The following is a 26,686-nucleotide window of genomic DNA, read 5'->3' as shown; positions in this document are numbered from 1 at the left end:
GTTTGCGAACCGGAGAAGTGACAGAGGTCAGCAAAAGGACGAGACGGTGGAACTCATCATGATATTTCTGGTGAGGAAGCCGGCTCGACCGAACTTCCTCTCTCTCCATTCCTTCCACGACGTTCAAGTTTTTCATCACCCCGACCCACTCCATAGTATCCTCTAGTAAGGAATTTTGATCCGTCCACAGCCACTGACCATGGGACCTTGCTCTTTCTCCTCAGTTTTCGAACCACGGTCCCGAAACTGTTTGCTGAGAACGTCGCCGATGATGGAGTGGTCACGGGATGCGGTCACGGGTCACCACGTGTGCTTGCTTACCTTACCCCTTTCTTATCTCAGAATCTCCGTTCACCCATCTCATAGTTGAAGTCCTAATTCTTGAAGTGTGGCGGTGAGGAAGGTGGTGGGAGTAAGGAGTAGGGACGGAGGGAAGGAGGAAGGAGAGAGTAATACCACAGAGGGGGAAACGACATGATGGAAGGGAGGAGCTACTTTGGTGGTGCTGCGGACGATGTGTCTAGTTTCAAGGGTGAGTGCTGGAAAACAACAAGACGGAGAAGTGACAAAAGCCGGGAAAAGAAAAAGGAGGTAAATATCATCATCGCTGAGTCGGTGAGAGGGAGCCAGTACGACCGACTTCCTCCTCCTCATCAGATGCAAAGCTAGTCGGTGTTGATCACTCCGGTCCTCCTCTCCATGGCCAGAGATATCTTCTTCATTTGATCTGCCCACAGCCACCGGCCATACTCCGACTTCTTGTATGTTTTGATCCAATGTATCGAAACTTCCTGCTACGAAAAATTTCCGCAAGCGAGAGCGGGAGATTTATAGGAAGAAAAGTTGGAGTATCACGGGGTGCACGTGCTGCTCACATGGGGCCTCGATACGAATACAACAGAAGCGGATAGGGATACTAACTGACCAGTGAATCAGTGCTGCTATCCGCTTACATTGTGTCCGTATCAAGGCTGCTCACATGATATCTTCGCCGTCACATCACTTTCAGTCACCCATCCGCTAGTCGAAACCTGGGTCTCTGAGCGTGAATGATGAGAAGGAACTGGATGCTGATGTAACGGCTGTCAGGGAGGTGAAGAAGATGGTGAATGGGAGTAGTAAGGAAAGGAGATGAATAGCATCGTCGAGCCAACCTTGGGACGAGAGCACCACTTCTTCCCTCTCCATGAGACATTCTTCCACCCATGGTTTGATCCCCCCTCCCACGGCCATCGAACCACTTCCCCTACGCTGTTGAATCCCCATGCCAAACACCTCTGATCAGAGAAGTTCTGTCGAGCTCGAGGCATGAGATTTATACCACGCGGAGAAGATATGTTGGTAATCACGAGACACACGTGCTTGGTGGCCTCTCTGCCTGACCGCTGACATGTCTATCTCTTCCCCCTTTTCCTAGTCTCCCGCTCCCACTCCGTCGCCATTGAGATGAAAGGCGGAGCATCGTGCTGGCTGTCAGTGAGGCGAGGAAGACGGTGAATGCGAACAGCAGAAATAGGAGATGAATAGCATCTAAGCTAGCCTCGGGATGAGAGCACGCCTTCCTCCATGCTTCAGTCGATTGGGTAGGTGTGATTTGATCACCCGGAACTCTCTTCCTCTCCCATTATATGGGCTTGCCCTCTTTTCTGATCCACCCCCTCCACCAGCCATCAACTTTTGGGTAGTCCAGTGTTGAGCCCCCATGCCAAACTCCTCTGATCAAGAAAGCCCTGTTGAGCTCGAAGCGTGAGATTTTATACCTCGCGAAAATGATATGTCAGCAATCACGAGACTCACATGCTATTCATACCCCAAGCTTTCAGTCTCATGAAAAAAATATCACGTTCTAGATTCTACACTCGATGCTCTGCATCTGAATTTAGCCCACCAGCCCCTCCACTTCTTTTCTTATCAACCCTAATTTCAAATGAGTGCCTCAGATCTTACAAAAAACAGAGATCAAGGAAAGAAAGAATACAACAACTTTAGAACATCAAACCCACCTCTCATCTCACCATCCATTCCGCCTCAATCCCCAGATGACGCCCTATTGCCCCAACATCTCTTACGAGATCCCTACGAAGCAGCAAAAGTGCTATTCATAGCCCCCCACTTAATATTCGAGTAAACAACCTGCGAATCCCCCTCTGACGCCTCAATCTCACTCGGCACGCCCGAACTCGTCGCACACGTACCCCGCGCCACCCCCGGCGCACTCGCATCCTTATCCGTCGGGTAGCTCGAATCCAGCCACAGCATATTCACCGCATGGTCGTCCCACATGCTCAGCGCCAGCACCATCCCGCGGCTCAGCGCACCCCCCATCGCCGCCAACCCACCAAGCTTCTTAAAGCTATTCGTATCCCCAAACGCCGTCTTCTGCTGGTTGCAGAAGCCGTCCGTGATGCTGTTGACGGCGTCGACGCCCGTGGCGCGCACGACGGAGTTCGGGATCACCGTCCCGCCCTGCACGTAGAAGCGCTTGATCTCGGCCAGAGGGCTGCCGATGAACTGCGTGACGACCGTGAACTTGGACGCCGTGTCGACGGTGCCCCCCGGCCCGTAGAACATCTCGTGGCCCAGGCGGTAGCTGTTGAAGTCGCAGCCGTCCTTGTCGCAGAGGCCGTCGTAGCGCGCGTCTGCCCGTCGACGGAGCACACGTGCGGCGTGTAGGCGGCCGAGATGGAGTTGGCTTCCCAGATGTCCATTTCGTTGCAGCAGGAGCCGTAGGTGCCGGTGCCGGCGTTGGCGTCGTTGGAGGAGGGCGTCCAGCCTTCGACGTTGGCCTGTTGCCAAAGTTAGCATCTGATAACTTTCAAGATAGGGGCGGTGGAGTAAATGACTCACTTCGCCGTTGATGAACTTGATGTCGTGCGGGCACTGGGTATCGCAGTATCTGGTGCCGTACTTGGCACCCGCCTTGTTGGCAGGGTATTTGGGCTATGCCGCTATCTTCATCTATCTCAATGAGGTAGAGGGCGCCGTTCAATCCGCAAGGCAGCTTGGAGACATCGACGTCGAATGTGAACTCCTGGTTTACTAATTTGAACACCTGGTACTTGGTGTCGGAGGCTATTAGATACATGCGGGACACGATGTTCTTGGAGTAAGAGCCATCAGTGACGAACTTCAACGTAAGAGCATTTCCGCTGGCAGTGACACCGTATGTGGCGGCATAGTCGGCTCCGTCGAGAGCACAGTTCGCAGCGCACGTTTTACCGTCCGGGCAGAGGGTAGTGTTCCACTCATTGCCAGTGTAGCAGTTGGTGTAGCCGGAAGTGGTGTGGAGCCATCTCCAGTTGGCATCCATAGTCACCTTGGTCGCGACAGTCGAGCAGGATCCAGCGGCTGTGCAGCTCTGGGCTGGCAAGGCCGGGTGGGTTTCCGTGGTGAGCGTGCCAGCCTGCTGGCCTGAGACCACGGCGGCAAGGACGGAAGAGACGAAGGCAGTCTTGGAAAATATAATGAGCGACGGTGAGATTGAAGCTGTGGAATAATATTTGGAGGGTGCGAGTACCTATCGTATATATACTCTATCAAGCTACTGACAACGCGTGACATCGACGAGATGAAGGTGGTAGAGATTCCAATGGTTGTCTCTCGGTGGATCTCATGTGGATATTGGACAACATCCATCGGTTTGAGCTCCCGTGATGGCCTTGTGGAACCGGAACACTAGTATTTCCTGGATTCGAAACGGATCAATTAGGTACACCCAGATATGAGTCGTGAGATCCTGCATTTGATACGATTTTGATGCGGAGAAGGGGCTTTTTCGAAGCGACGGGTGGGGAGTCCGTCTAAGCTTCCAAGCGTCAAAGCCTTCTAGAAAGCGAAAAGAATAGGTACAAATTGGATGCGGATGCAGAGACACCTTGGCGGTTTCTAGAAACATGGATCAAGTCAGGGGATTATGGGTGAGAAGCGCTAGCAATGGTCTCATGAAACAAATGGAGATGTAATATGGCACATAGGCCGACTACGAGTGGTGGACTTTGCTGGGCCCATGGGAACAGCTAGGATGGAGGTTTCGCCTGGGTTGAGCGGCAGACTTAACAGAGGCATGATACTAAAAGTGACGACGATGTATGAAAGAGACAGACGAAATAGTAAACCAGAGATGAGGTGGTGAGATCAAGGCCGCCTCGACTTTTCAATCTCTCACAGAGTTACCCGGATAGCGATTGAAAATCAAGCGTGGTTATTGATATGGCTCCGCGCCAAACAGCTTACTCTCGGTTTGATGCTTTTGTTCGCCCATTCTACGAGAAAAGCTTCCCATTGATGTGTGGATAGAAGACACGGTGGCCTCGCCAACTTCATTCTAATGCAGGCACACAACTTCCCCGTGGGGTACTCTACGGCAACGGATGATCTTCGTGGCTTTGCAGCTCACGAGGTTAGCAAACTAGCCCCTATTGTCGTTCATCCCGTACCAAAGCAGGGATACTGTATAGATGACGGTGAGGCATATCTCGGCGGCGCCACTTCATTGAAGTTTTAATACATGGTGATATTGACTGAGGACGATCATACTACGAAGCTGGTCTAATGGATGCAGTCTAATCTCAGCGGAGACTATTCTGCCGGGCAAGATAGGAAGGACGACGCAGTCTCGTGATATTGAAGCGGTCCAGTCGCCGAGATATTCTAGTGTATGGAGACCTGATAGTGAGGTGGGGTGATATGTAGCAAAATGGGGGTTGATACATAGCAAAAAGGGGGGGATGAGTAGGCTCGTCCATTAGAAAAGGCGCAAAGGGAGTATTTTGATCGCTTCTTAGCTTCCCCCTTATTCTTAGTGAATGGCAGCTATATAGCTGCTGCAAACAATCGGCAGAGGCTACACGAGGAGACATCCCAATCTTCAAACGCTCCTAGGTTATTGAGCAATAATCCGCGAAAGTCGCGAACCTCCCTCCCCATAATAGCGGTGAAGTCCAATGCGTTGCAGCGAGCGCACAACATATCGTTTCGAATTGCAGAGGATCGGGGTCCGACGCTCTCAACGCTATCCGCGTGAAGGGCTTCAGACATCTTGTCCCATGGGGTGGAGGAGTGTAAAAGCGTGCAGCCTGGTCGGATAATTCCAATCGATTTGAGTTGCGCGAACTCAACGCGAACGAAAAGTCTTTGTGCCTGAAGAAAGCTGGATATCTAACTTCCAGATACTCATATAATCGGGATAGCTGTTTGACTCGCTTGCAGTGATGAGAGTTGGAAAATGCAAGCTGATGAGGAGGGGGGCTGGCGATGCTGAAGAGGACCGGTGAAGCTTCAAGCACCTGGATATGCATGACTCCGCGCTGCGCCACCACCAACCTATATCATCATCTCTTCCTTTGATTGTCTGATGGGCTGAACTTATCTCAGCTTTCAATGAAGCTACGCCCCACGGATAAACTAGCGACTTCATTCTTATTCTATGATTTCCAATCTTTAAGGGAGGGGAGAAGAAATCGAGTTAATTCGTTATGCCATCATCATTTGGAAGATCGCGAAAGCAGCAACTTTTGAGGCCCATGTGGGAGTGAGGTCGAAGTGGGATGGATTGCAAGATGATGCATCTAGAAAGGCCTGAATCGAAAGTAGGGAAGGTCGTGACGAGATCTCTGCTGAGTAAGCAGGCTAAGACATCACGTGATATATATATATATCATATATTCTGCAAGACCAAAGAGATTCATTAAGTCTTCGTTACTACATTGTGCAGCACAATCGAACAAAGGCATAGTCTCAGAAATGATGAAGCCCGTGATCACAGCTCATCCCCTATAAGCGTTCCTTCCTGCAAAAGCCTTCACTTCTCCCACTTATACCCCAATAAAGACGAAAGTTGACATCGCTCATCACTACCAAAATCAACCAAGATGCCTCAACTCTCCTCACCCTCCTCCTACCCCTAGCCGCCCCCACCCTCTCGCACCCCTTCAACCAACCCCAAACCTTCGAAACCTTCGACAGCTACGCCATCACAAACTACACCTCCCACATCAGCATCGCCTGCTACGAGAAGCACCCCGATTACGCGCCTTGGATCCCACTTGGTACGAAAAACTAACCAATGACAAAGGTAAAATCCCTATGATCGAGGGCCACACTTTGCAGGCAGACAGCCATAGCAGCTCCGCGTTCAAGGGCTCCGGGGTTAGGGTTAGTATTGAGAATGGGCCGTGGGCGCCGCATGATGGGAAGTTGCCGCCACCGAGTGGGTATGGGGCAGATAATAAGGGGTAGCTGATGTGCTATATAGGGAATGGGATGGAGATCTTTCAAGAGAAGGACGAGGACAAGGAGAAGAGTTATGGGCGGTATTACTGCATACGCTTCTAGAACATGAAGGCGGCTTGCAGGGTGGACCGGACGATTCTTGCGATGTGAGCGAGTGTTTATAGACTTGCATGTTTGCGTGTTTTACGTTGCCAGGTGTAGCTCTCGTCGGAAGTATATAATGCGTCACTTATTTGCTGGTCCCCCTAATCTTAGGCGTGCTTTTTCATCCAACAGTTCTTCGTATAACGAGGGAGCTACGCAGATTATATATCAAGTTAATGTCTTCACGTTCCTATAGCCTTTCTTTCCGCTCGAGACTGTCACATGAGATGCTCGTACGCGCTGCCAAGGCTGCTGTGCCTTGCTGCCTACATAAAGCCTTCTCTCCCCACGTCCAGCCTGATCTCTCACAACACCTAAATCAGTGAATCCACCCACACATCGCTCGATTATGGCTACAAATACAAGCTGCAAAGATGACTTGCCGACAGGGCTTCTCAAAATACCAAACGAACTTCTCCTCGACATAGTTTCCCTCCTCTGCACTCCGGATCTCAGGCGCCTCGGTAGGGTCAACTGCAAACTCTACTTCTTCATCAGAGACTACCTGGTTCGGTATCGGTATAATGCCGGGCTTGTTGCCCTGCCAAATTAAATCCTACTCGAGATCGTGCAGCACCTGGGAGGTCAGAAAGATCGTAGTTGTCTCGCGCGAGCAAGCCAGAGGTTTTATCCACTCATTATGGACTACATAGTTCGCCATAACGTGCGACACGGCGGAAGCAGTCTGCTGAACTATGCAGCCAGGGGAAACCTCAAAAGAATGGCGCGCATTATCCTACATCTAGGCGGAGATGTGAATACCCAACGTGGACTCCGACCAGGTTTCATGGACAAGCGTCCAACCCCACTCGCGACCGCAGCTTCCCATGGGCATAAAAGGATGGTCAGGATGCTTCTGGAAACCGGGGTTAGTCATTTCGTTGACGGAATGAGGATTCCGCTTGCGGTAGCCATATCCAACCGGCATGAGGATGTGGCCTTGATACTTTCTCAAGAGTTCGATTCTGGCGACTTGTTCCTCACAAAGGCAAGAGGCACGGTGTTGCAGATGGCTTGCAGGATGAAACTCGTAAACTTGGTCCGATACTATCTCGAACACGGGCCGCGATGCAGAGGGAGTGTAAATGTCCGTAGTGTACATGACCGCAGCACCGCCTTGTTCCAACTTCTCCAGAAGGATGCCAGCAAGAGTGATATTATCAAGAGGGAGCTGCATGCCGATGTTTACGAGATTGTGTTGATGCTCCTGCGGCACGGCGCGAATCCCGATCTTCGCTTTGATATCACGTTTTCACCACCCCTCACTGCTCGGGACATTGCCTGTAGGCATCCAGATCCACGGGTGAGGAATCTGCTTGTAAAAGCAACGCCTGCAGCGGAATCCAAAGAGTCTCCGCGGCTGATCGGACGGCCTTGGATCTCGTCCAAGGATAAGGCTCTCACATTCTACAAGCCCCAATCGGAAGCATCGCCATTTGAAGATAACCGCTATGCCAAGTTGTGGGGTTTTCTTGAAAGGTCGAATTTTGAAACACTGGCTTTTATGGATGAGGATGGAACTGAAGATTGCACGTTGGACGCTTCAGATATTGCAGACTTGGTGGATGGAGGCATGCACGGGCTGAAAAAGAAAGCGAAACCTATGGAGCCTCCTCCTTTATCGTTATTCCCGCAACTTGGTAATGCAAAAGCAAGTGAGCAGCACGCCTTCAAGGCTTTTTGGGCCAAAATACTGGTCCAGGCTTACTCAGGCGTGACCTCGCTTCAAACGCCTAGCATTAGTGGCAAGAGTGCTATTGCAAAAGAGGTGAAGCAGTTGAAGAAGCCGGTGGAAACAGAGTCCTTTCCAAGGCTAGGGCGACCAGGCTCAATTTCAAATGAAACTAGCGAGGATTTATGGGCCCGTTTCCTAAAGGATAGGGGTTCTCAAAGTTTGAGCGAAAGTCAGCAAACATCTCCACACGAAGAAGGGAACGGTATGAATCGTTCTATTCACAAGCCGTCGAAGAAGAAGAAATGGGGGCCACTACTACTTTGAGGTTACCATCACGTCACTTGGACCTAGCAGCCATACGAAACAACACAAAATCTAGACCTAGCAGATTGTGCAACACCCATTCTGTACGAAAAGTCGATTGTACCTTCTGAAGATTTATTGGACGATCTTCGCATCTTTTGCTAAACGGAGAAAAATCAGAAAAAAGAAGCCGCCCTGCTTGAAGTACGTACTCTTTGAGTACTGTCTTAAAAGATCCCCAATTTACTCGACTCGAATCTGTTCCGCATCATCACCTGAGACATCAGAGTCCTCAGACACATCCGAGTCTTAAGAGACATCAGGGTCATCAGAGACGTTAAGAGTCTCCATAGCCTTCAGAGTTCCTAGCCTCCTCAACTCCCTCCTCAGTACCATGGCCCCTAGCAAACGCCTCCGCATCCGTCCGCTCCACTCCGTCTCCAAGCTCGTCCGCCAACCCTTCTAACGCTTTCCTGTCTGCAAACGTGAACCCCCACTGCTTCAACACCTTATCAAAGTTCATTTTCAAGGACTGCCAGAAGTCCGTAAAAATCTTGGCAGCCTCTGCCTCTGTGATCCCCCATTTAATCTCCACACCCTTCGGAACCGCAGCAACCAGCGATCGCACCGTTCGTCTCAGCAACGGCGCCTCCTTCACCTCCCCCTTGAAGAAGTTCTGCAAACGCTCATTCGTGCGTTCAGAGTACATAATCAGCACGCGCACCTGTTTGAGAGCGGGCATGTAATGTAGCGCTCGGAACCAGCCCGAAGGCTCGTAGTCATCGGGATGATCGGAATATTCCATCTCCTGGCAGGACTCACGTTCTTCTAGCGGATTAGACCCCCACATCGTCGTGGTGTCCATGCAGTCGAATGTCAAGATTAGCTTGCGGATGTGTGTAATATCCCACCCGTGGTTGACGGTTTGCTTACGAACTCAGTGCGCTGTCCCGCGTAGGCTGGCGGGAACGACGAGGAGGTTGGGAAGTAGGTCTCCGGGACATCGAAGTAGCGCAAGATTAGAGGTCTGAAGACTAGTGGAGGGGGAAGGGTGAAGCTGGCCCGGAAGTAGTATGTCCTGTACAAGGCTTCTTGCGTTTCTTCTTTGACTTGCTTGCAAGTTCCTAAGAGGGCGAGATTCTTTAGAAGGCCGTGATAGGAAGGCGGGCGACGTTTGTTGAAGATGACCAGACCGCGTGTGTACTTGTGGTCGCTCAGTGGTTCAAGCGCGTAGTCGTAGATAATATCGCGGAGTTCGCGAGGGAGGTCGAGGAAGCGAAAGGGGGCGGTAAGCTCTGGCTTCGGCGCAAGCTCTAACTCAGACTTGGTATCTGTGGATGTCTTATTTTTCTTGTTGCTGAAGTAGACATCGAGGGTTTGTTGGAACTTCCGCTTCCTATTAAGCGCATTAGTCAAACGTACACTGCTATCGAGAGGAATTACTTACTTGTTGTTGGACAGACCCGGCTCGGCTGAAGTAGATTGCGAAGACATGATGTCGGGACTGTGTGCTCAATTGTGGTGGGTGGGTGTTGCTCTAGACAGGGAGTAGTCTGATAACCAAGATTAAAGAGGTTGTGGAAGACGTTAGTGACTTTAAACGATGGGCGAGCGCCAAGGGGTAGTGAATGCTGGTAATCATGAAGGAAAGCTAACGCCACCTGTTTGCAGGCCCAAGAGGTTGGACTACATTCACCATTTTGGGGCTATGTCAACGCGATGCCAGGGTACTTAAGGTTTCGGCAGTCGTACAAGGACGAACCGCTTTCTTCTCACTATCCACCCTTTTGAAAGCACCACCCAACCCCGGATAGCTTCATATACGCCACAAACCTTACTCCTACATAGCTACATGCAAATGCGGTCTGGCTTTACGAAGGCCGATGTGTTCAACCCCAAGTACGTTCCATTCTCCCAATCGCAAAGTATGCCATTGATAAGCCATACTAATCCAGTCAACAGGAAGCGTAAGCGCGTAGATAATGACGACGCCAGTTCTAGCAAGAGTAAGAAGACAACCAAAGCCACCAAGTCTCAGCCTGCACTCGAAACGGAACCCCTGCCTCCCTGGGAACCTACCGGCCTGTTTCCCTTCCTCGACCTGCCTCGCGAACTCCAAGCACGTGAGTGAGGAAGCCAAGGACGGCCTCTACCGCACGCACACCTTCCTCGCCACCTTCAGTTTGGCCCGCCACTTCGACATCCCATTCCACTTCGACGGCGGATGGAATCCACCCTTCCCTCCTCTCTACGAGGGCACGTTATGGGGCAAGTACCAGGTTCTTGAGCATGACTGGGATATTGAGCAGATCCAGCGGCTTGTCATGATGTTCGATCTTACGAGGGCGAAAGCATATATTTATGACCATACATATCGGCACTTCTTCAATCCGCTAGAGCATTGCGTGCCAATCTACGGGGTAAAGGAGCCGCCCTTGACGATGAAACGTGCTAGCTACCGCGCTCTGCACTACATGCCGAAGCTCAAGGAGCTGCACGTGTTGTTCTATTACTATGAAGAAGTAACTTACAGCCCGCTGCGGGAGTTCTTCAAAGGTATGTCCACCGAGGCGCCGAGGGAGCTCGTGGCCATGATGAAGTCCTTGATCACTGCTGCTCCGAAGTCAACGACGATTAGGTGGGGCGCTACTGAGAAGGAGCTGGACGATATCGTGCCTCATACAAGCAATGTTGCAAAACGGGATTATGTGGGAGAGGAGGTGTCGAAGGCTCTGGCGGATGGGTTCGAGGCGTTGGAGAGGACGGACCCTGATGTCTTTCCTAAAGGCTGTGGGTTTGGACATAATGAGTCGGAGTTTGTAGGCGAGAGCGAGGACGAGAAGTATTCATCAAGGGTCGCGGAGCCTGTGACGACTCGTGTTCTGAGGTCTAGGAAGAGCACACAAGGTTGAGACGATTCTGGCACGAAGAGACTGCTGAGAGGAACCTCATGGTATGAGGACTAGGATCAAGTCTCCATACTTCCTTTTTTTCTAGCGGCATAATGGTCTCTTTTAGGTGCCAGAGAGAAGATTGCCTTTAGAGATTGGGTTTCTGCGGCATTGTCCCAGGTTTTGTCATACTGTCAACTCCAGGCTCCTGCAGCTTTCGTCAGTTTCATTCAAAGATCCTTGTGTTTGTGGGGCCTCCGCCTCTCTATCTAGAATCAATGTTCTCGAGTTTGTAGGCTGAGTGTACAATTTTGCCAAATTAAGGCTCAACATCCCCCTTCACAGACAAAGTCCTGTAACTCAGGATCTCGATCAATTGGTGGATCGATGGAAGTATGAAAATGTGCTTGGGTGGTGCATTGAATAGATGTATTTCAGGAATACTGACGTTTACACCTATGGGACAGGTGGCACATACTTTGCTCCTCCATTTGCTTCCAACCCGCTCCTTGCACATTCACCTTGCCGGAAATGTATTCCCCTCCCTCCTCCGATCCCCCTCACTCATCCCTTTTCTTCTTTGTTCCTCCGGCTTTCTTCGTCGTTTTACCTTTACCCTTTGCCTTCCCACTAGTATCCTGCTTCTTCAACAGCTGGTCTACATGTGAGCTCCCCGTTCCGGCCCCGGAGGACCACTCTCTCCAGCCGCAAGAACAGCTTCTTCCATAGATCCTTCACATACAGCTCACTAGCTGTCATAACCGTTCTCACCGCTCTCCGCTGCGCCACCGGCCATTTGCGATCCTTTTCCACAAATTGCCTAAACACGTGCGCATCTTCAAACGACCATACGTTGGAGTCATACGGCAGTAGCACAGTCTCCTTATACAGCTGGCGGCAGTCAAGTGGGAGGCGACTTATCTCTGGATAGCTGAGTGTGTTTATCTGTGGAGATCGCGGGTCAAGGAGGAAGGTGTAGTAGGAGCCGCCGTATTGGTTAGAATGATGAACGCGTTGAAAGTAGGAAGATTGGCGAACGCCCCAGTAGTCGCCGAGGGGTAGTGTCTCTCCCCGTACGACATAGCTAATGTGTCCAACAGCTTTCGATGGCGTATTTGTAGATGCGATTACGGATGTTGCTAGGGAGGCGCAGCAAGGGAGATTTACTTTGGTTGTCAAGGCCGCTGTTTGAGAATGCCGGATCAGTGCGACATTTGGAGAGATGAATTCATGGAGAAAACCGACATTCGCTCTTCTTTAGAGTATGATGCAGGAACGACATTGAGCAGACTATTGGGAGATTTCGTGGAGCCTCTACTAGGATATTAGTATTAAGTAAAATGGGAATGTCTGCAGAAAAGCCCACATTGGCGCTTCTCGGGAGTCCGCTGCTAGGATGTCTTCAGACAATTCACTCCGGGGTTCCCCTTCCTCACCCTTTTCAAACTCTTCTAGCGGAATAAAAGTCTTCTTTTTGCAACCCATATTGAACAAGTGAGGTGAAAGGAAGTTGTCATGAATAGTGAAGAGTTCTGAACGCGACGCGCGGTCGATTTATGAAGCTGCGGGTCTTGGCATGCACGTGCACAAGATGAGCATAAAGTTTCATAGAAATTGGAAGCTTACATGCATGGTATCTATGTAAGACAGAACACCACGCTCAAACGCCGTACTATAAATGCACCTACAATAGCAGCTCCAATAGTCGCTATGCTATGCCGTAAAAACACGCAATCCAGGGTCCAAACTCGAAAAACCTTAATCAGAGTCGTACTTCAGACTAGCCATATCGCCAAGCAGGATATCATCTGGCGCTGGGCCACGATTATTACGGACTGTGTTTTCGAGCGTCAGCAAATAGAATCCGTCAGCCTGGTAGGTCAGGTTGGGGTAAGAAATGGTTACTCACCCCATTCACTCTCAACTCTAAAGAAAATCCAAATCCACCGTCTGAGCACCTCAAGTGCTTCCATAAGGAATATCCCGCCTTCTAGGTCGTTGAAATGGTCCAGGTGCGGGCTGAGCTTAAAACTCCAGGTACACCTTAGCATAAAATCTATCACAATAGCTCCGTAGTAAAGTTCCGGAGCATGGAAGTAGCGGTGACGGCGGAGGCCATAGGGATGCTCGGGGGAGTTGCGGGCTTGGAGGGTGCTGAAGAGGGTGAGATCCCAATCGCGGGCGACGTCCCAGTAGAAGGAGTAAAAGGAATTCAAGAAAACAAAGAACAGCCTATACGCAATGGTCAGCAGCCGTACCTCAAGCTCATGGAAGTTTCTACACTCACCACAACCGAAACAACCCAGCCTCACTCATCCCAATATTAGCCGGATCATAACCCCTCTGCAACGCACTCAATATAATCACCGGAAACGCCGTCGAGTATTTCAACGCGTTCGCCAAATGCACCCCTCCCCATCCCGTACTCGCCACGCCACCACTCCTCTTATTCCCATTCCGGACCCTGAAATATTCAATCAAGCATTGCCGCAGCCGTATCAAACTAGGTATGCTGATAATAAAAGGTACTATGAATTTCCCGCCACACGCGCGATCTGGCCGCCCTGTCGAAGAGTGTTCTGATGAGAAGAACATGCACAGGGCGACGAAGAGATCCCCGAGAACTTTTGCGTAGCTCGTCAGAGCATCAGCGAGCAGTATATCGCCGAACTTCCCATCTTGCGCCTCCGCGAGTCCTCCGATGCTAATGCGCTTGAATGTTGCGAGAGTGCGAAAGCGGCCGGAGCGCGAGAGGAATGGTATAGGAAGCGCAAACGCCAAGACCAAGACCAGCAGGTATAATTGTGGAAGGACTTCCCATCGTTGGACTGCCGCGGCGGAGCCATGGGTTAGGGCCCAGAAGAAGAGGAGGGAGATAGCGAGGGGGATGGTGAGGAAAGTTGCGACGCGGTAGCAGGAGAGATGATGAGGGGGGTGCGTCGGAGAGGCCCGCGAGGGATATCGAATCAATGCGGGTACATCCTGTCTATATATTAGCATGTATGATTGCTCGTGCGATTGAGGAAACGTGCAATCTTAATAAGTGAGAGGTAGTGTAGATTCAGTCCCCATGCCCATACACCTGGAGATAGTCAGCCATCATCCATTTCTCCAATACGTGTAGAATAGCATACCCAATACTATAATCAATGCGACCCTATACGGCAAAGGTAATATGCGACTAAAGGCGTCCAACTCTGGCTCAACCGCTGGATCACCGTCCATCCTGTCGAAGGCTGCTGTTGATTCCCCTATACGAAATCACTCCACCACTCCAGTGCAACGTGTCCGGCATCCAGCGTTGAAAGAGCGACTTGGGTGAGTTGGTTCAAGATAGAGGCGTGGTGTTGAGAAAAGTTATGGACACGCAGACGCCTGCCCCTTCCGTCTTATTCTATGCTGCGTAGCCCTCAGCACGCCAAGGAGTTCCCAGCCCGAAGCGGCCGAGATTCAGCCTCAGCCCTACAGCCACGTGAGATCTCGCTAAGCCAAATATAGAATTCAAGAGGTCGATGACGCCCATATTCACTTTTCAAAGAGAATGACATAGGAAACCCCTGAGAAAAGGCTACCAAGGGTCTAGAGTTTACCGTTAGTGATCTCATCATAGCTACATAGTATCTGAACGCCCAGCTAACGACCATTTCCCCAAACTCTTCCTAAGCAAGAAACTTTATTGAGCTCTTCAATCCCAAAATCTCTCATCAGAACCCCTTCTATCATACTTTTCATATCTAGACTATGTCTTTCACACCCCGCATCATCCGGAATGTTGCCATTGGAACAGGCTGCGTCGGAGCGTTCTTTTACCTTGCACCAGCCAACATTTTCCGCACAACTGCCGTCAAGAGGATAGAGGACAGATGGTCATCAGGAGGAGGAGCGAGGACACATACACCAGCCACGGGGACAAAGCGCGGTATGGGCCATATCTCTCGGGGTCTCCGTTCTGCTCCCAAAACTTTACGGACCTCCCTTTACCAAACCGCTATCATCACAACATTTGCTAACGCCGATATCTATCAGGCGACCCGAACGATGAAACACCACGGCACCAAGATCCCAAGGGTACCGCCCTGGATGTTACAATCCTTACGAGCCCCAACTGACATTTCTCAGGTGTTGATACGGAGTATTTCAAGGAGAATTTCTTGAGTCAGAGGAAGAAGGTACGACTCCATTTCGCCCCAAATTTATCCTCCTTTCCAATGACCAAGCAACGAGGCTGATGAAGTTTTGCAACATAGGGCGATGGCGTTTGGCCCGAGAAATTCTACGAATCCCACTACAACAACCCGAAGGGAAAATGAGCATGACCGTCTATCTCCTTCCTCGACTCAGATTTTCGATATCTTTTTCCGCAAAAAGCTTCGTTGCGATGCGTTGATCGGCATTATTAGACTTAATATATGAATGAATCAAATTCACATATCAACGCTCATACGGGGGTTCACCATTACGAAACTGTATGATATATTTACGGAGCAACTTCGATCGCGCTGGGAGCCGATTTCAGAATCAGAGCGTCCGTGATGTGACTCGCTTCCACATTCCTCAGCTAGCGAGAGATGTAGAGTAATCTGTGACTTGTCAAATTCAGCTTGATCGAAGAGCATGATACCAGCAACCTTTATTACAATCAGTAAGTCTCGGCACCGTATCACAACCGTGACCTCCCTCCCATTCTGTACCAATGCCTAGCCCCGTGTTTAGCATTCACACGCCCGGCTATGCGCGAGCTCCAGGTGCAGACGGTGCATTTGCCCATCGCTGACTTCGCGAGTCGTATCAAGACGACCTCGAATCTCGAGGTGGGGGCTTGACGGGGATTATCATGGTGTCGCCGAATCCGAATCCTCCATCGTGCTATCAGCAGGTTTCCCCGGTATGTCAAACGACGCGCCCTGCAGACCGCTGCTATCACGACGGGCTGACTGACCATGGGCGAGCTGTGTGAGGTTGCGTATGAGTTGTGCGTTAGTGATTGTGTGCTGGTGATTTCGAGTAAGGGGGGGTCGGTGGTGGAGTTTTATGTGGCGATTGAGAAGAAGAGGGCGTGGGTGGGGAGGCGAGATGAGGATGATGTGAGGCGTCCAAGGATCGAAACCTTAGGTAATGATTTCAGATATTAATGATGAGACATCATGGCATTGACGACCGTAATGAAAGAAAGGACGCAAACTGGATGAGTGCTATGTTCCCCGCTTGCATACTCTCGTGACAGTTCCGGCCATCGTGACCTGTGGAAGATCAAGGACTTGTACTTACGCAAAGACGTTGTGTTTCATAGAACACCACAGGTCTGAATCTGGGAGATGAGTGTCGTTTACGGCTAGCCTGATACGGCCTGTGGAAGCATGCGCGTGATATTCCTTATGACATGCACGCCTTCAATCTAGATGTATCTTTTTAGCCTCAAATACTCCGCATATAACTTAGAAGTTGTCTACACTCAACCCGAGATTCATAGTTCGCGCCACGAAATGCCCGTGTTACCGTCAGATACACACGATTACCTTCCCAGTGCGAGAATCCTGTTATGGTTTGTTCAGTGAGAAAGAGCTTTGTGAAAGTTGCAGCAACCTAGGATCAACAACTCATACGGTTCACGTGCGTGCACACCACCCCCCTAGGTATCCCTTACTCTCCCTTTCTCATACTTACGGAGTTGTGGTGCTTCCCTGCTGTCAAGGGAACGACCAAGGGAGCGCAAGGGGTAGTTCATCTCGTTCCTCTATATAGTCCGCCTTTACGGCATCCACAATACGACAGAGTTCACATCAGTTTCAACCTGAGTGAATACTGAAGCACTGGCGATTGCTTTCGGGAACACAACAAGCCGAGAGAGACATTGTGACTCTCAAAGCTACGACGCTCTGGCCCTCAATGGGTTTAGGAATAAATTCAAGTATTCCATCCTCCATTGTTGCTCCTACTGTACGGAACTGAACTTGTATAACTCTTCCAAAGATTTTCCAGTCTTAGGAATTCGTGAGACCGCAGCCATGCAGCCCTACGCTTATACTCCAGCCTCAACCGGGAATCCCTCGACTGCAACTTTCCCAGGCGCAAGCACCACGTCTGCCTCCATTACCCACACTGTCGCTCATTACGAGGACTATAACATTGCTTATTTTCGAAACAACACTTCCATGCTCAGGATAATTCGGGTCGTCATCCATACCACCGGGTCATGGGGAATCGACTCACCCCACAGCGAAAACCATGTCACAATACTTCTACTCTTAGATAGCAATCGTGCGGTAAAAGTCGACATGAGAACCGATGCGGACGAGACACGGAGCAAACTCATCTGGAATCTAGTGAACTATCACCGGTCGTCATCGGGAGATCAAGCATAAGGATTACGAGCTCGGTACTGCCGTGGAGGTTAGGAGCCTCGATAATATGATAAGAGATGAGTGGCATCTTCACCGATACCTGTTCTCGGGTGGTGGCTCTGGATGCCACTATTGGAAGTATGAGCATGCTATTCGAATATCATTGCTTGTGGCACTCAGGTTGCAAATTGACGTGAACTCTGTCTTATTTCGGGGGCCCGAAGGCCAAACTATATACTACGTAGGAAGTGACTGTACGCGTAGGCAGAAGCACTAATTAGAGACAGCAGTAGGCACGGTAGGCACGGTAGGCCACCGTACCCCAACCCCTCTCTGTAGAAGTTGTAACTGGCTAGGCATGTAGGCAGCTACTATGCCAGCAACTCCAAGTGTGGCTGACTTGAATTAGCTACACCCTCTTGTTCAAAATGGCATCAAGGCCAGATGTGTTCAGCTTGCATCCGGGCGCACTGAATCACGCTTGGGACTTTTTTACGAAGTGGTACTCTCTTACTGGGGCGGAGAAACCTAACGACATTCGTGAGGGCAGATTTCAGAGCGAGGAAAATTGGAGGGAAGAGTGGTATGGCGACGAGGAGGAGGAGGAGGAGTAGGAGTGGGAGGAGTAGGAGGAGCGGAAGGAGTAGAAGCATTTCCTTCACAGAGTTGACATCCCCTGTGTTGCGTCTTGCTTTCCCTCTTTCCTATAGCAGTCCTTCTTTTCAGTTCTCTTTAGGGCCATCATTCCTAGCAGCGGCTTTTGCTTCCTTTTCAATTTGGGGTAGTGGCTATTACCGTTAGAAAGGTGACCTAGCTTACAGCAATCCACTCACTATTGGTATTTGACTCCAAGATAGTAAGCTTGTTCTAACAACCGAGTCTGAAATAATTCGCCCTCATCGAGATCATCCATAAGCTCAAGAATCTTGACACTCCAGTCACCCTCCTTTCTTCTGTTAAGTCCTAAGGTACATCTTTCAAACAGTCTAGGGTAAAACTCAGCGGAGGCCCAATCAACAAGGCACAGAGACCCATCCTCTAGCATCAAAATATTTTGAGGGGCGATATCGAGATGGCAGAAGATCAGCGGATAATGTTTCAGGTTGATGTGCTGTAGTTTTTCCAATTGTCTTCTATCATAGTAATCTTCGACATCGAATATGCTTGCGGGGGCGATGATTGAGTCATAGTCTAATCAAAGATGGCCCACCACAAGTCCTCCGTGAAAAGGTCCAGGCTTATCATGTTGCACTTGTTCGAAGTGTCGCAAAACATTTACCATTGCCTTCAAGTAGACGTTCGGGTCTTCGACCGAGAATAGCTCTTGACCGTTGATGTATTCCATGACAATATACCCTGTATCCTCAAGGGCAAAGAACCGATAGACGCGTGGAATCTTTATAATTGCGGTATCGATCATCTCGTATGCCTGCTGCTGGTTTTGGGCTTCGGATTCGGTGACACCATATCCGCACTTCACAACAGCATGTTCTGAAATCCTGATGACTGAGAGTCCTCCTTGAAATTCGCTGACTATGTTTCCGTCCGGAGTTTCTAAGAGTATATTGGAAGATTGGGAAACTTAAATGCGTTGTGTTTGATTGAGAGGTATGAGTCCAAGTTGAGGCATGAGGTTAGCAGTTACCGCTAAGACGAGCCTGGCAGGATCAGAAACATCACGTGATACTACACATCCCACAGATCACTAAAAGTCCTTGAGGCATCACTCACAGCAGGTAAGAGAGTATCAAAAGCCTAAGAGGATGTATCTTAAATCAGACGTGGGGGCGACTTGGATGCATGTCACGTGCTTTCAAATAACAGTGAATGCGTTTCGAAATACCTCTCGAACCAGCATTCAAGAGTTCGCTGATGGTCACAATGAGTATATTCGGTCACAATACACCAATATCATCCAAACTTACGAACTCGCAAACCCACCCGATCATCGTACAACGCACAAATGTTGGCGTTTCAAACATCCCCTCCACTCTGCATCCTCGCCGCCATCAGACAGAACACCCAACCCGATCGCCAATCCCAAAATACCTCCTTTTCCAGCGCTGAATATTCTCGAGCTGCAAAAATGCGGCACAGGTCTTCTAAATAAGAAAGTTTGGTGTTGGGCACTTGCAACCTATACCGTCGGATTGCCAGAGTGCCGGAAGCGCCCTGCGTGAAACACTCTCAAAACAGCTGCGCCTCTCTCGCCCTCACAGCGCTTGGTATTTTTGCTAATGAGCGCACCAAATTAAGCTTAACTGTAGTTTGAGACCTGCATCGCGGCGGTTGTCGCGACGTGTGGCGTAGGTTTGGGGCTTGGTATGGCGTTGGAGTGAGGGGGATATATAATGAGATGGGTGCGCACAAAGTTGAATGCATTAACGATCTGATCTGAATGTTTTGCGCATCTACCTTGATTTGTTTTCTAATTGTTCAAGCGATTTCATTTCTTCTTCCAGAAAGTAATACGTCTTGACCTACCTTTCGATTATCTGATTTTCGAACCTGTATATCTTCCAATATGTTGACTACATACCTCACTCGCCTCGCATGCGCCGCAGCACTCTTTGTTCGAACTCATGCTCAGAACAGCAGCATCCCAGCCGACCTATCCATCGGCTTCGAGACTAGCAGCGTCTCCTTCCAAGTCTCCTACGTCGGGGACCCCGAAAACGGCTTTAAAGACGGAACGACCTTCAAGAAAGCAGGTATGTTCCCCCTCCTCTTCCCCTCTATCGATACTCCTACTAACACCCACCCCTAGACGTAGCCAAAGAGCCCGAATTCGCCTTCGGCGACTCCTCGGGCATCGCCACCGCCACAAAATACCTCATCGTCCTGCTCGACATCTCCTGCGACTCCGCGCGGACCCTGCACTACGCGAAACCCGACTTCAAATACGACTTCGACATCACCTCCATCTCGTCCAACGCCACCGCGATTCAAGAATATAAGCCGCCTGGCGCGTTCGGCGAGACGGGCGATGGGCGGAAGTACGCGTTCTTGTTCTATAACCAGCCTGGGAACAATGATATTGCGACGATGAAGATACCGAAGGAGGGAGAGGCGTTCGAGGTCAAGTCATTCCAAGATGATAACGGGCTTGTGGATTCGGTGGCGGGGGTGGAGATGGTGGTGAATCTTGGAGGGAGTGTGAGTTGTGACGGGAAGGCTGCTGCGACGGGGGCGAGTACGGCTGCTGCTGCGAGCAGTGGGGCATCTAAGACGAGTTCAGTTGGGGACGCAAGCGCTGCGACTGCGTCTGCCAGTACGACGGGAAGTCCTAAGAGTTCAAAATCGGCGGCAGGGTTTACGACTACGCCCTTGGGTGGACTTGAAGGCCCTAGTTCGTCGGCGAAAGATCAGTCAACGGAGCTTGTTGCGGCGTCAACAGCACTTGTAGGCACTTCGCAGACGGGTGCATCAGCGTCTGGTCAGACGGCGAGTGGAACGGCTACTGGAGCGGCGGCCACTGCGACCGGCGCGGCATCAGTATTGTCGCTAGCTACGACGAAGTATGTGATTGTAGCTTCGCTGTTTATGTTTGCGGGCTTATTGGCATTTTGAAGCATGATAGGTTTCGTGGGTTTAGGGGCATTGTTCTGGCGCAGTAGATCTTTGTTTATGAAGGCGTTGGAGGCTAATGTTCTGATATTTAGCGTTTCGGTTAGGCTTTCCTGTAATGTATTCTAGACCTCTCCAGAGATGAGATCGAGACATCGTGAGATAGATTGATGGTGCTGCAAGCGTCAGCTTCAATCGCTGAAACCGCATCAGCTGAATCACCACTGTATCCTAACACTAACACTGTATATACAATACTCCACCTTTCCACCCTAGCGGCCCACTATATGTACTGATCAGCGTGTGGGGTTGTTCCGTCCGGGGGAAGCTGTCAGAATCCTGCAAATCGCCTCGGCACAAGCAGACACAGCGGCACTGTAACACGGCAACTCCTCATATGATAGTCATGACGAATCTTAATACTATCCACCATGCTACCTCCTCAATTCCAATAGCTCTTCATAACCCGAGCTTGTTTGCTGCGTTCGTTGCTAATCCTTCTTCACCGCTACATTTGACGTGATTGCTGCTTTTTTGGAACCAAAGTTACAGTTCGATTAGGCGAAGGGGGCAGCAGATATGGCGCTCGGTACGTAGACAATAGCATTGTCCATGTGCACGATCTGTGCTACCACTCAAACCTCCTTGCTTCACGTCCCAAACGGCTAACCCTCTCCTTTGTATAGCTACTATCGCCGCAACCACCGCCGCAACCACCGCAGCCGCCGCATATCTAGATGCCAAACTAGCTCTATCACAAGATGCAAAGCGCCTATATCTGATTTGGAAATCGAACCAAGAATTTGCTGCAGCTGGTACTGCGAACCCTTTCCATGCTCCTATCTTCGAATCTCAACTGTCTCAACTCTGACGCTTCTGGGACATATTAGCAAAAGCCAACCGCGTAAGCCTCTGGTATTTCTTCGAAGCCCAAGTAAACCGCCTCCCCTCCCACACGGAATGCATCTGGTCCCGCGACGGCTGCTACAACTGGGCCGAGACCTACGCGCAATGTTGCCGCTACGCCCAGTTCTTCCTCGCCAACGAGCTTAAACCCCTTGAGCTGGTCGCTTTCTACCTCACCAACCGCCCAGAGTTCATGTTTAACATGATTGGCTCATGGGCCGTGGGGTCGGCGCCGGCGCTGATAAATTACAATTTGAGTGGGGATTCGTTGGTGCATTGTTTGAAGATTAGTAACGCGAAGTTGCTTATTGTGGATGAAAACACGGGGTGTAGGGAGAGAATTGAGGAGGTTAGAGATAGGATTGAGGGGGAGTTGGGGATGCGGATAGTGATTTTGGATGAGGGAAAGAAGGGGGAGATTAGGCGGTTGGAGCCCAGGAGGCCGGAGGATGCGTTAAGGGAGGGGGTTAAGGGAGATTTTCCGATGATATTATTGTATACCAGGTACGAATTTCCCTTCTCTGCCGTTTCGTCTTTCTCTTTCGCGAGCTCCATAATCCATTTCTTTCAACATACGTCAAGTCACGTGCTCCAAATTTCTTAGAACCAAAGTCTGCTCCTCATTTGTGAACCCCCTTGGCCATATCTTCAATCAGACCACATCTTAACACTCCCAGCGGCACAACCGGCAAATCAAAAGCCTGCCCCTTCCCCATCGCCCGCGCCGACGCCCTCACGAGCGCCCGCATGGGCGCCATTGGCATCAAGTCAGGCCCCGGCGGCGACCGCTGGTACGACTGCATGCCCCTTTACCACGGCACTGGCTGCACAGTCTCCATCAGCTGTATGATAACCGGCACAACCGTCTGCATCGGCAGGAAATTCTCTACCTCGCGCTTTTGGGACGAGGTCCGAGATTCCGACTCCACTGCTTTCGTGTATGTCGGCGAGACGGCACGGTATTTGCTTGCGGCGCCCCCAAGCCCGAGAGATCGGGAGCATAGAGTGCATTTGATGTTCGGCAATGGGCTACGGCCGGATGTATGGTCGCGGTTCGTGGAGCGATTTGGGATCAAGAAGGTGGGCGAGTTCTTCAACAGCACAGAGGGCGTGTTTGGGTTGTTGAATGTGTGTCAGGGTATGATCCCCTCCCTTAATCTCACTACTCACATTCTCAATACTCACGCAAACTCCAGGGCCTTACCTCACCTCCGCCGTCGGCCACCACGGCGCCATCATCCGCTTCCTAACCCGCAACGCCTACATCCCCGTCGAAATCGACCACGAAACCAACGCCATCGTCCGCGATCCTATCACTGGGTTTGCGTCCCCGAAACCCTTCGACGAAGGTGGCGAAATCATCGTCAAGATCTCTACGGAGTCTGCATTCCCAGGCTACTGGCGGAATCCTGAAGCCACGGAGAAGAAGTTCGAGCGGAACCTGTTTAAGAAAGGGGACCTATACTACCGCACCGGCGACGCCCTTCGGAGAACTCCAGACGGGCGGTGGTACTTCATGGACCGCCTTGGCGACACCTTCAGGTGGAAGAGCGAGAACGTGTCTACGGCTGAAGTGTCCCACGCACTCGGCGACTTCCCTGGCGTCATGGAAGCGAATGTGTACGGAGTTGAAGTACCCGGCTACGACGGTCGCGCGGGCTGCGCTGCGCTGTTCATACCGCCGGAGCTTCGAGATAGCTTTGATTATACGGCACTTCTTGCTTATGCTTGTGCGAGGTTGCCGCGGTATGCTGTTCCTATTTTCCTGCGAATAAGCTCGAGCGTCGCGCCGACGCATAATAATAAGCAGAACAAAGTCCCGTTACGCAATGATGGGATTGATATACGGAAGATACGGGAAAGGGCTGAAGCGGAGGGGAAGTCGGAGAAGGAGGTGGATAAGATTTTGTTTTGGCCGCATGCGCTAGGGCATCCGAAGGTGGAGGGGTTGGAGGGGGAGGATAGGTATGTAGAGTGGACAGTTGAGGATTTGGATGGGTTGAGGGCAAGTGTTGCGAAGTTATGAGTAAGAAAAAGAAGTGACTGGGTCGAATATTGAAAATATGGATGATACATGATAAAAGTCGAGTCTATAGTCAGGTGACTTCTTCCCAAACCTCGACTCGCGATAATGTATGAGGTCCTACAGGTATACATCATTGACATTAGACCTCTAAATCCACACAAGCCACCAATCCGATACTTTGGTTCGCCGAACTCTAGACACCCTTCGCTCCAATTCAACCAATTATAGAACTCACTAGCACGAAAGTTCCCCCGAGTTTGCTCGAATTATCTCAGCTCCCTTTGCTTCGTTTGCTCTGCCCCAACAGTAAAATTCTCCAAGGCCAACGACTTCTCATTCTTCTGTATCACGAGCTCACCAATTCTTACAAAGTACTACCTGGTCGGCCTTTCTTCGCCGATTGCCGAATCACCCAAGATCTAGATATTATCTCATATATTTGATATTATTCACAAACATCCGATTGCCGCCGCGAGCGAGTATACATATAAAGTTTTCACCTCGAATCTTTCTCTCCCTTTTCCTTCGTACAATCTCTCCAAATCTACCCACGCTCAAGCCAGCAAAAAAGATACCATTCGAAATGGCAGAAGCCACAAGCTCATCCTCCCTTCCCAGCACTACTCCCCATGACGCGCTGGCCGCTCCTTCATCTTCATCCAACCCAGACACCCCCGGCATCCCCATAGCGATGATAGGTGCCTACGAGCAAGTCGGAGTCCAGCTCGCGAGGCTACTCGTGCCGGAATTTGATAGTCTGTTGGCACACTCCTTTCCCCTCTTTACTTACATTCCCCTATTCTTTTTACCCCACTTCTACTTTTTACAACGTCTCCTATACTCCCTTTTCTCCCGTCTCGTTCTCAGAAGCTAACACACCCCACAGCCGTCCACCACTCCCTAATCAAACACGCCCTCGCCGAACTCCCGCGGCTCCTAGCCGGCGACTTAGCCGTCCCCCAAGAAACCGGCATCGGTTCCAACGCTTCCCGTAAAGCACAGGATCGCAGAATCCCTGTGGCGATGATCTTGGGCCGTGAAGTGCCAATGGAGATGGAGGGCCAAATCTTAGAGAAAGTGAGGGAGCTGGAGGCAGAAAAGAAGGATGCGCAGAGTGTAAGGCGCTCGGTGAAGTTCATCAGAGTAGGCGCGCCGGACAAAAGCATCATTGGGAAAGGGGGCCCGCCGGATGTGGGCATGTTGGCTGAGTTGCTGAGGGGGAAGTTGAGGGAGGCGCTGGGGGGTGGGGAGGAGAGTTGAGGGGGTTCGTAGGAGAGTTGTTAGCTGCGCTAGGTCGGATTCGTCTGCGGATTGTCCTGAACGAGAGTAGGAACTTGTGATGAGACTTGCTGCAATACTTGGAGGTGAAGGATGTGGAGTGTCAAATGACTTAGTTGAGCCCGTTGCTGTATTTGTTGGAAGTATATAACGTGGCTTATTTTCCGGTCCCCCTAATCTTAGGCGGGGTGTGCTTTTTTCATCCAACGGTATCAAGGGAAAGGGGATCTAGTACGTCCTATTCCGAGTGCCCTACCACGTCTCGTTCCAGTTTCCAGAAGCCTCGCCGTGCCAGGATCCCGTATATTCCACGCTCTCCCCCCTCGCCCTCAATCCACATCTTCATCGACGTTCACATTCTCACAGCCATCAACCCCCTCATCATCCATCCCCCTCACAAAAGCCTCCGCCTCCACCCTCTCCACTCCCTTTGATTTCTTTCTGTTGATGCTAACGGCGGACTCTACAAGACATCGTGCGCGAGACTTTCTAGCATAATAACTAGATGAAATTTAACAAAGTCTACCTTGAAGGGAATAACAGTTAGGCTTAACAAGCGTATAAGGCTATTAGCAAAAATGGAAATCTACCCCTAGAATCACAGCCGGCTTTATATATAATATTCTAATCGCAATATCTCTAAAAGGCCAACTTCTTATTAGTTCTAAGGATAGCAAGAAATGGAACTTCCCTTGCAGGGTTAGCTTTATTAATATTAATAGTCTATTTAAGACTATAGTTCTAGGGGAAGGCAAGGACCCTAAAGACCTAGAAGAGAACACGCTATTTATCTAAGTAATAGGTCTTTTTAAGAGGGATAAGTTCTAGAAACACTATAGGGAAAAGTCGGGGTGCTAAAAGACAGAGTATAAGAGACTAGCATTTATAGATAATAAAGGGAAGGTATTAAAAGAACGCGATCTAGAGTATAAGTATTGCAGTCTTATAAACAGCCTAATAGAAAGGTAAGTGAGGTCCTCCGGGTTTAAAACGTTCTTCACGATTATGCCATTTCGACAGGTGTATGAGCCCGGATCGGACGGGGTGGCCTGCAGGCAAGAAGAGGGTTTTCGTATTAGTCTTTGCTTTCCACCCCCTCTGCCACCCCCCTCATCGCCTCCTCCCCGACAGCCTTCACATAACTCCCCTCCTCCTACACCGGTGCCTCCTCATCAAAGACCGCACACCCCTCCCCCATCCCAACTCACCTAACCTCCAACCCCCCTCGGCACCGCCTCCACAATCGACCTCAAACCAACCCCCAGCCCCAGCGCCACTGGCGCCATAACCCCCCGCTCAATCAACATTCCCCACCTCGTATGCA

At 50.5% G+C, this 26,686-nt stretch overlaps 12 protein-coding genes across 12 annotated transcripts; 7 read left to right on the top strand and 5 right to left on the bottom strand.

Moving 5' to 3' along the window:
- Positions 1 to 1,846: 1,846 nt before the first annotated feature.
- On the bottom strand, positions 1,847 to 3,310 carry BDZ99DRAFT_498160 (glycoside hydrolase; the record flags this gene model as incomplete). The annotated part of the gene is made up of 2 exons (XM_033723563.1): positions 1,847 to 2,786; positions 2,848 to 3,310. The coding sequence occupies 2 exons, from the start codon at positions 3,308 to 3,310 to the stop codon at positions 2,077 to 2,079; spliced, it is 1,173 nt and encodes a 390-aa protein (XP_033576893.1). The 3' UTR covers positions 1,847 to 2,076.
- Positions 3,311 to 5,474: 2,164 nt separating this feature from the next.
- On the top strand, positions 5,475 to 6,333 carry BDZ99DRAFT_520023 (uncharacterized protein; the record flags this gene model as incomplete). Its single annotated transcript, XM_033725483.1, has 4 exons — positions 5,475 to 5,530; positions 5,830 to 6,047; positions 6,074 to 6,208; positions 6,254 to 6,333. 4 exons carry the CDS (start codon positions 5,475 to 5,477, stop codon positions 6,331 to 6,333), a joined length of 489 nt encoding a protein of 162 aa, XP_033576892.1.
- Positions 6,334 to 6,589: 256 nt separating this feature from the next.
- BDZ99DRAFT_562522 (ankyrin) lies at positions 6,590 to 7,612 on the top strand (the record flags this gene model as incomplete). The annotated part of the gene is made up of 1 exon (XM_033727349.1): positions 6,590 to 7,612. A coding segment is annotated over exon 1 (597 nt), but the record flags the coding sequence as incomplete, so codon positions are not given.
- A 1,078-nt stretch (positions 7,613 to 8,690) lies between these two features.
- On the bottom strand, positions 8,691 to 9,847 carry BDZ99DRAFT_520021 (uncharacterized protein; the record flags this gene model as incomplete). The annotated part of the gene is made up of 3 exons (XM_033725482.1): positions 8,691 to 9,239; positions 9,287 to 9,749; positions 9,801 to 9,847. 3 exons carry the CDS (start codon positions 9,845 to 9,847, stop codon positions 8,691 to 8,693), a joined length of 1,059 nt encoding a protein of 352 aa, XP_033576890.1.
- Positions 9,848 to 10,211: 364 nt separating this feature from the next.
- BDZ99DRAFT_570562 (uncharacterized protein) lies at positions 10,212 to 11,569 on the top strand (the record flags this gene model as incomplete). Its single annotated transcript, XM_033728010.1, has 3 exons — positions 10,212 to 10,252; positions 10,316 to 10,480; positions 10,536 to 11,569. The coding sequence occupies 3 exons, from the start codon at positions 10,212 to 10,214 to the stop codon at positions 11,263 to 11,265; spliced, it is 936 nt and encodes a 311-aa protein (XP_033576889.1). The 3' UTR covers positions 11,266 to 11,569.
- Positions 11,570 to 11,697: 128 nt separating this feature from the next.
- On the bottom strand, positions 11,698 to 12,526 carry BDZ99DRAFT_570561 (uncharacterized protein; the record flags this gene model as incomplete). The annotated part of the gene is made up of 2 exons (XM_033728009.1): positions 11,698 to 12,428; positions 12,490 to 12,526. 2 exons carry the CDS (start codon positions 12,524 to 12,526, stop codon positions 11,875 to 11,877), a joined length of 591 nt encoding a protein of 196 aa, XP_033576888.1. The 3' UTR covers positions 11,698 to 11,874.
- A 550-nt stretch (positions 12,527 to 13,076) lies between these two features.
- Positions 13,077 to 14,584, bottom strand: BDZ99DRAFT_462565 (EXS-domain-containing protein). The gene is made up of 4 exons (XM_033719872.1): positions 14,379 to 14,584; positions 14,277 to 14,326; positions 13,532 to 14,226; positions 13,077 to 13,476 (listed from the first exon to the last, which is right to left on the bottom strand). The coding sequence occupies exons 1-4, from the start codon at positions 14,467 to 14,469 to the stop codon at positions 13,146 to 13,148; spliced, it is 1,167 nt and encodes a 388-aa protein (XP_033576887.1). The 5' UTR covers positions 14,470 to 14,584; the 3' UTR covers positions 13,077 to 13,145.
- Positions 14,585 to 14,760: 176 nt separating this feature from the next.
- BDZ99DRAFT_415885 (uncharacterized protein) lies at positions 14,761 to 15,810 on the top strand. Its single transcript, XM_033716770.1, has 4 exons — positions 14,761 to 15,163; positions 15,271 to 15,312; positions 15,364 to 15,413; positions 15,492 to 15,810. The coding sequence occupies exons 1-4, from the start codon at positions 14,986 to 14,988 to the stop codon at positions 15,552 to 15,554; spliced, it is 333 nt and encodes a 110-aa protein (XP_033576886.1). The 5' UTR covers positions 14,761 to 14,985; the 3' UTR covers positions 15,555 to 15,810.
- Positions 15,811 to 18,509: 2,699 nt separating this feature from the next.
- BDZ99DRAFT_299846 (uncharacterized protein) lies at positions 18,510 to 19,172 on the bottom strand. Its single transcript, XM_033714186.1, has one exon. It carries the CDS (start codon positions 19,003 to 19,005, stop codon positions 18,781 to 18,783), a length of 225 nt encoding a protein of 74 aa, XP_033576885.1. The 5' UTR covers positions 19,006 to 19,172; the 3' UTR covers positions 18,510 to 18,780.
- Positions 19,173 to 19,881: 709 nt separating this feature from the next.
- On the top strand, positions 19,882 to 21,166 carry BDZ99DRAFT_299854 (uncharacterized protein). Its single transcript, XM_033714187.1, has 2 exons — positions 19,882 to 20,296; positions 20,353 to 21,166. Exons 1-2 carry the CDS (start codon positions 20,110 to 20,112, stop codon positions 21,153 to 21,155), a joined length of 990 nt encoding a protein of 329 aa, XP_033576884.1. The 5' UTR covers positions 19,882 to 20,109; the 3' UTR covers positions 21,156 to 21,166.
- Positions 21,167 to 21,731: 565 nt separating this feature from the next.
- On the top strand, positions 21,732 to 24,209 carry BDZ99DRAFT_570557 (acetyl-CoA synthetase-like protein; the record flags this gene model as incomplete). Its single annotated transcript, XM_033728008.1, has 5 exons — positions 21,732 to 21,741; positions 21,839 to 21,967; positions 22,043 to 22,562; positions 22,736 to 23,196; positions 23,255 to 24,209. 5 exons carry the CDS (start codon positions 21,732 to 21,734, stop codon positions 24,082 to 24,084), a joined length of 1,950 nt encoding a protein of 649 aa, XP_033576883.1. The 3' UTR covers positions 24,085 to 24,209.
- A 375-nt stretch (positions 24,210 to 24,584) lies between these two features.
- BDZ99DRAFT_498154 (uncharacterized protein) lies at positions 24,585 to 25,344 on the top strand (the record flags this gene model as incomplete). The annotated part of the gene is made up of 2 exons (XM_033723562.1): positions 24,585 to 24,839; positions 24,971 to 25,344. The coding sequence occupies exons 1-2, from the start codon at positions 24,668 to 24,670 to the stop codon at positions 25,342 to 25,344; spliced, it is 546 nt and encodes a 181-aa protein (XP_033576882.1). The 5' UTR covers positions 24,585 to 24,667.
- Between the last annotated feature and the right edge of the window lie 1,342 nt (positions 25,345 to 26,686).

The sequence above is a fragment of the Mytilinidion resinicola genome, assembly GCF_010093595.1.
Source record: "Mytilinidion resinicola strain CBS 304.34 unplaced genomic scaffold BDZ99scaffold_9, whole genome shotgun sequence".
Taxonomy (NCBI): domain Eukaryota; kingdom Fungi; phylum Ascomycota; class Dothideomycetes; order Mytilinidiales; family Mytilinidiaceae; genus Mytilinidion; species Mytilinidion resinicola.
Note: the sequence above shows the minus strand (reverse complement) of the source record. Positions and strands in the feature narration are given on the sequence as shown.

Coding starts and splice junctions, on each gene's coding strand:
- BDZ99DRAFT_462565 (XM_033719872.1), bottom strand. CDS start 14,469: ATGGACGGTGATCCAGCGGTTGAGCCAGAGTTGGACGCCTTTAGTCGC. Junction 14,227..14,276: donor ACCTCTCACTTATTAAGATT/GCACGTTTCCTC, acceptor ATATATAGACAG/GATGTACCCGCATTGATTCG. Junction 13,477..13,531: donor GCTGGGTTGTTTCGGTTGTG/GTGAGTGTAGAA, acceptor CATTGCGTATAG/GCTGTTCTTTGTTTTCTTGA.
- BDZ99DRAFT_415885 (XM_033716770.1), top strand. CDS start 14,986: ATGTCTTTCACACCCCGCATCATCCGGAATGTTGCCATTGGAACAGGC. Junction 15,313..15,363: donor ACGGCACCAAGATCCCAAGG/GTACCGCCCTGG, acceptor GACATTTCTCAG/GTGTTGATACGGAGTATTTC. Junction 15,414..15,491: donor TCTTGAGTCAGAGGAAGAAG/GTACGACTCCAT, acceptor TTTGCAACATAG/GGCGATGGCGTTTGGCCCGA.
- BDZ99DRAFT_299846 (XM_033714186.1), bottom strand. CDS start 19,005: ATGATCGATACCGCAATTATAAAGATTCCACGCGTCTATCGGTTCTTT.
- BDZ99DRAFT_299854 (XM_033714187.1), top strand. CDS start 20,110: ATGTTGACTACATACCTCACTCGCCTCGCATGCGCCGCAGCACTCTTT. Junction 20,297..20,352: donor AACGACCTTCAAGAAAGCAG/GTATGTTCCCCC, acceptor ACCCACCCCTAG/ACGTAGCCAAAGAGCCCGAA.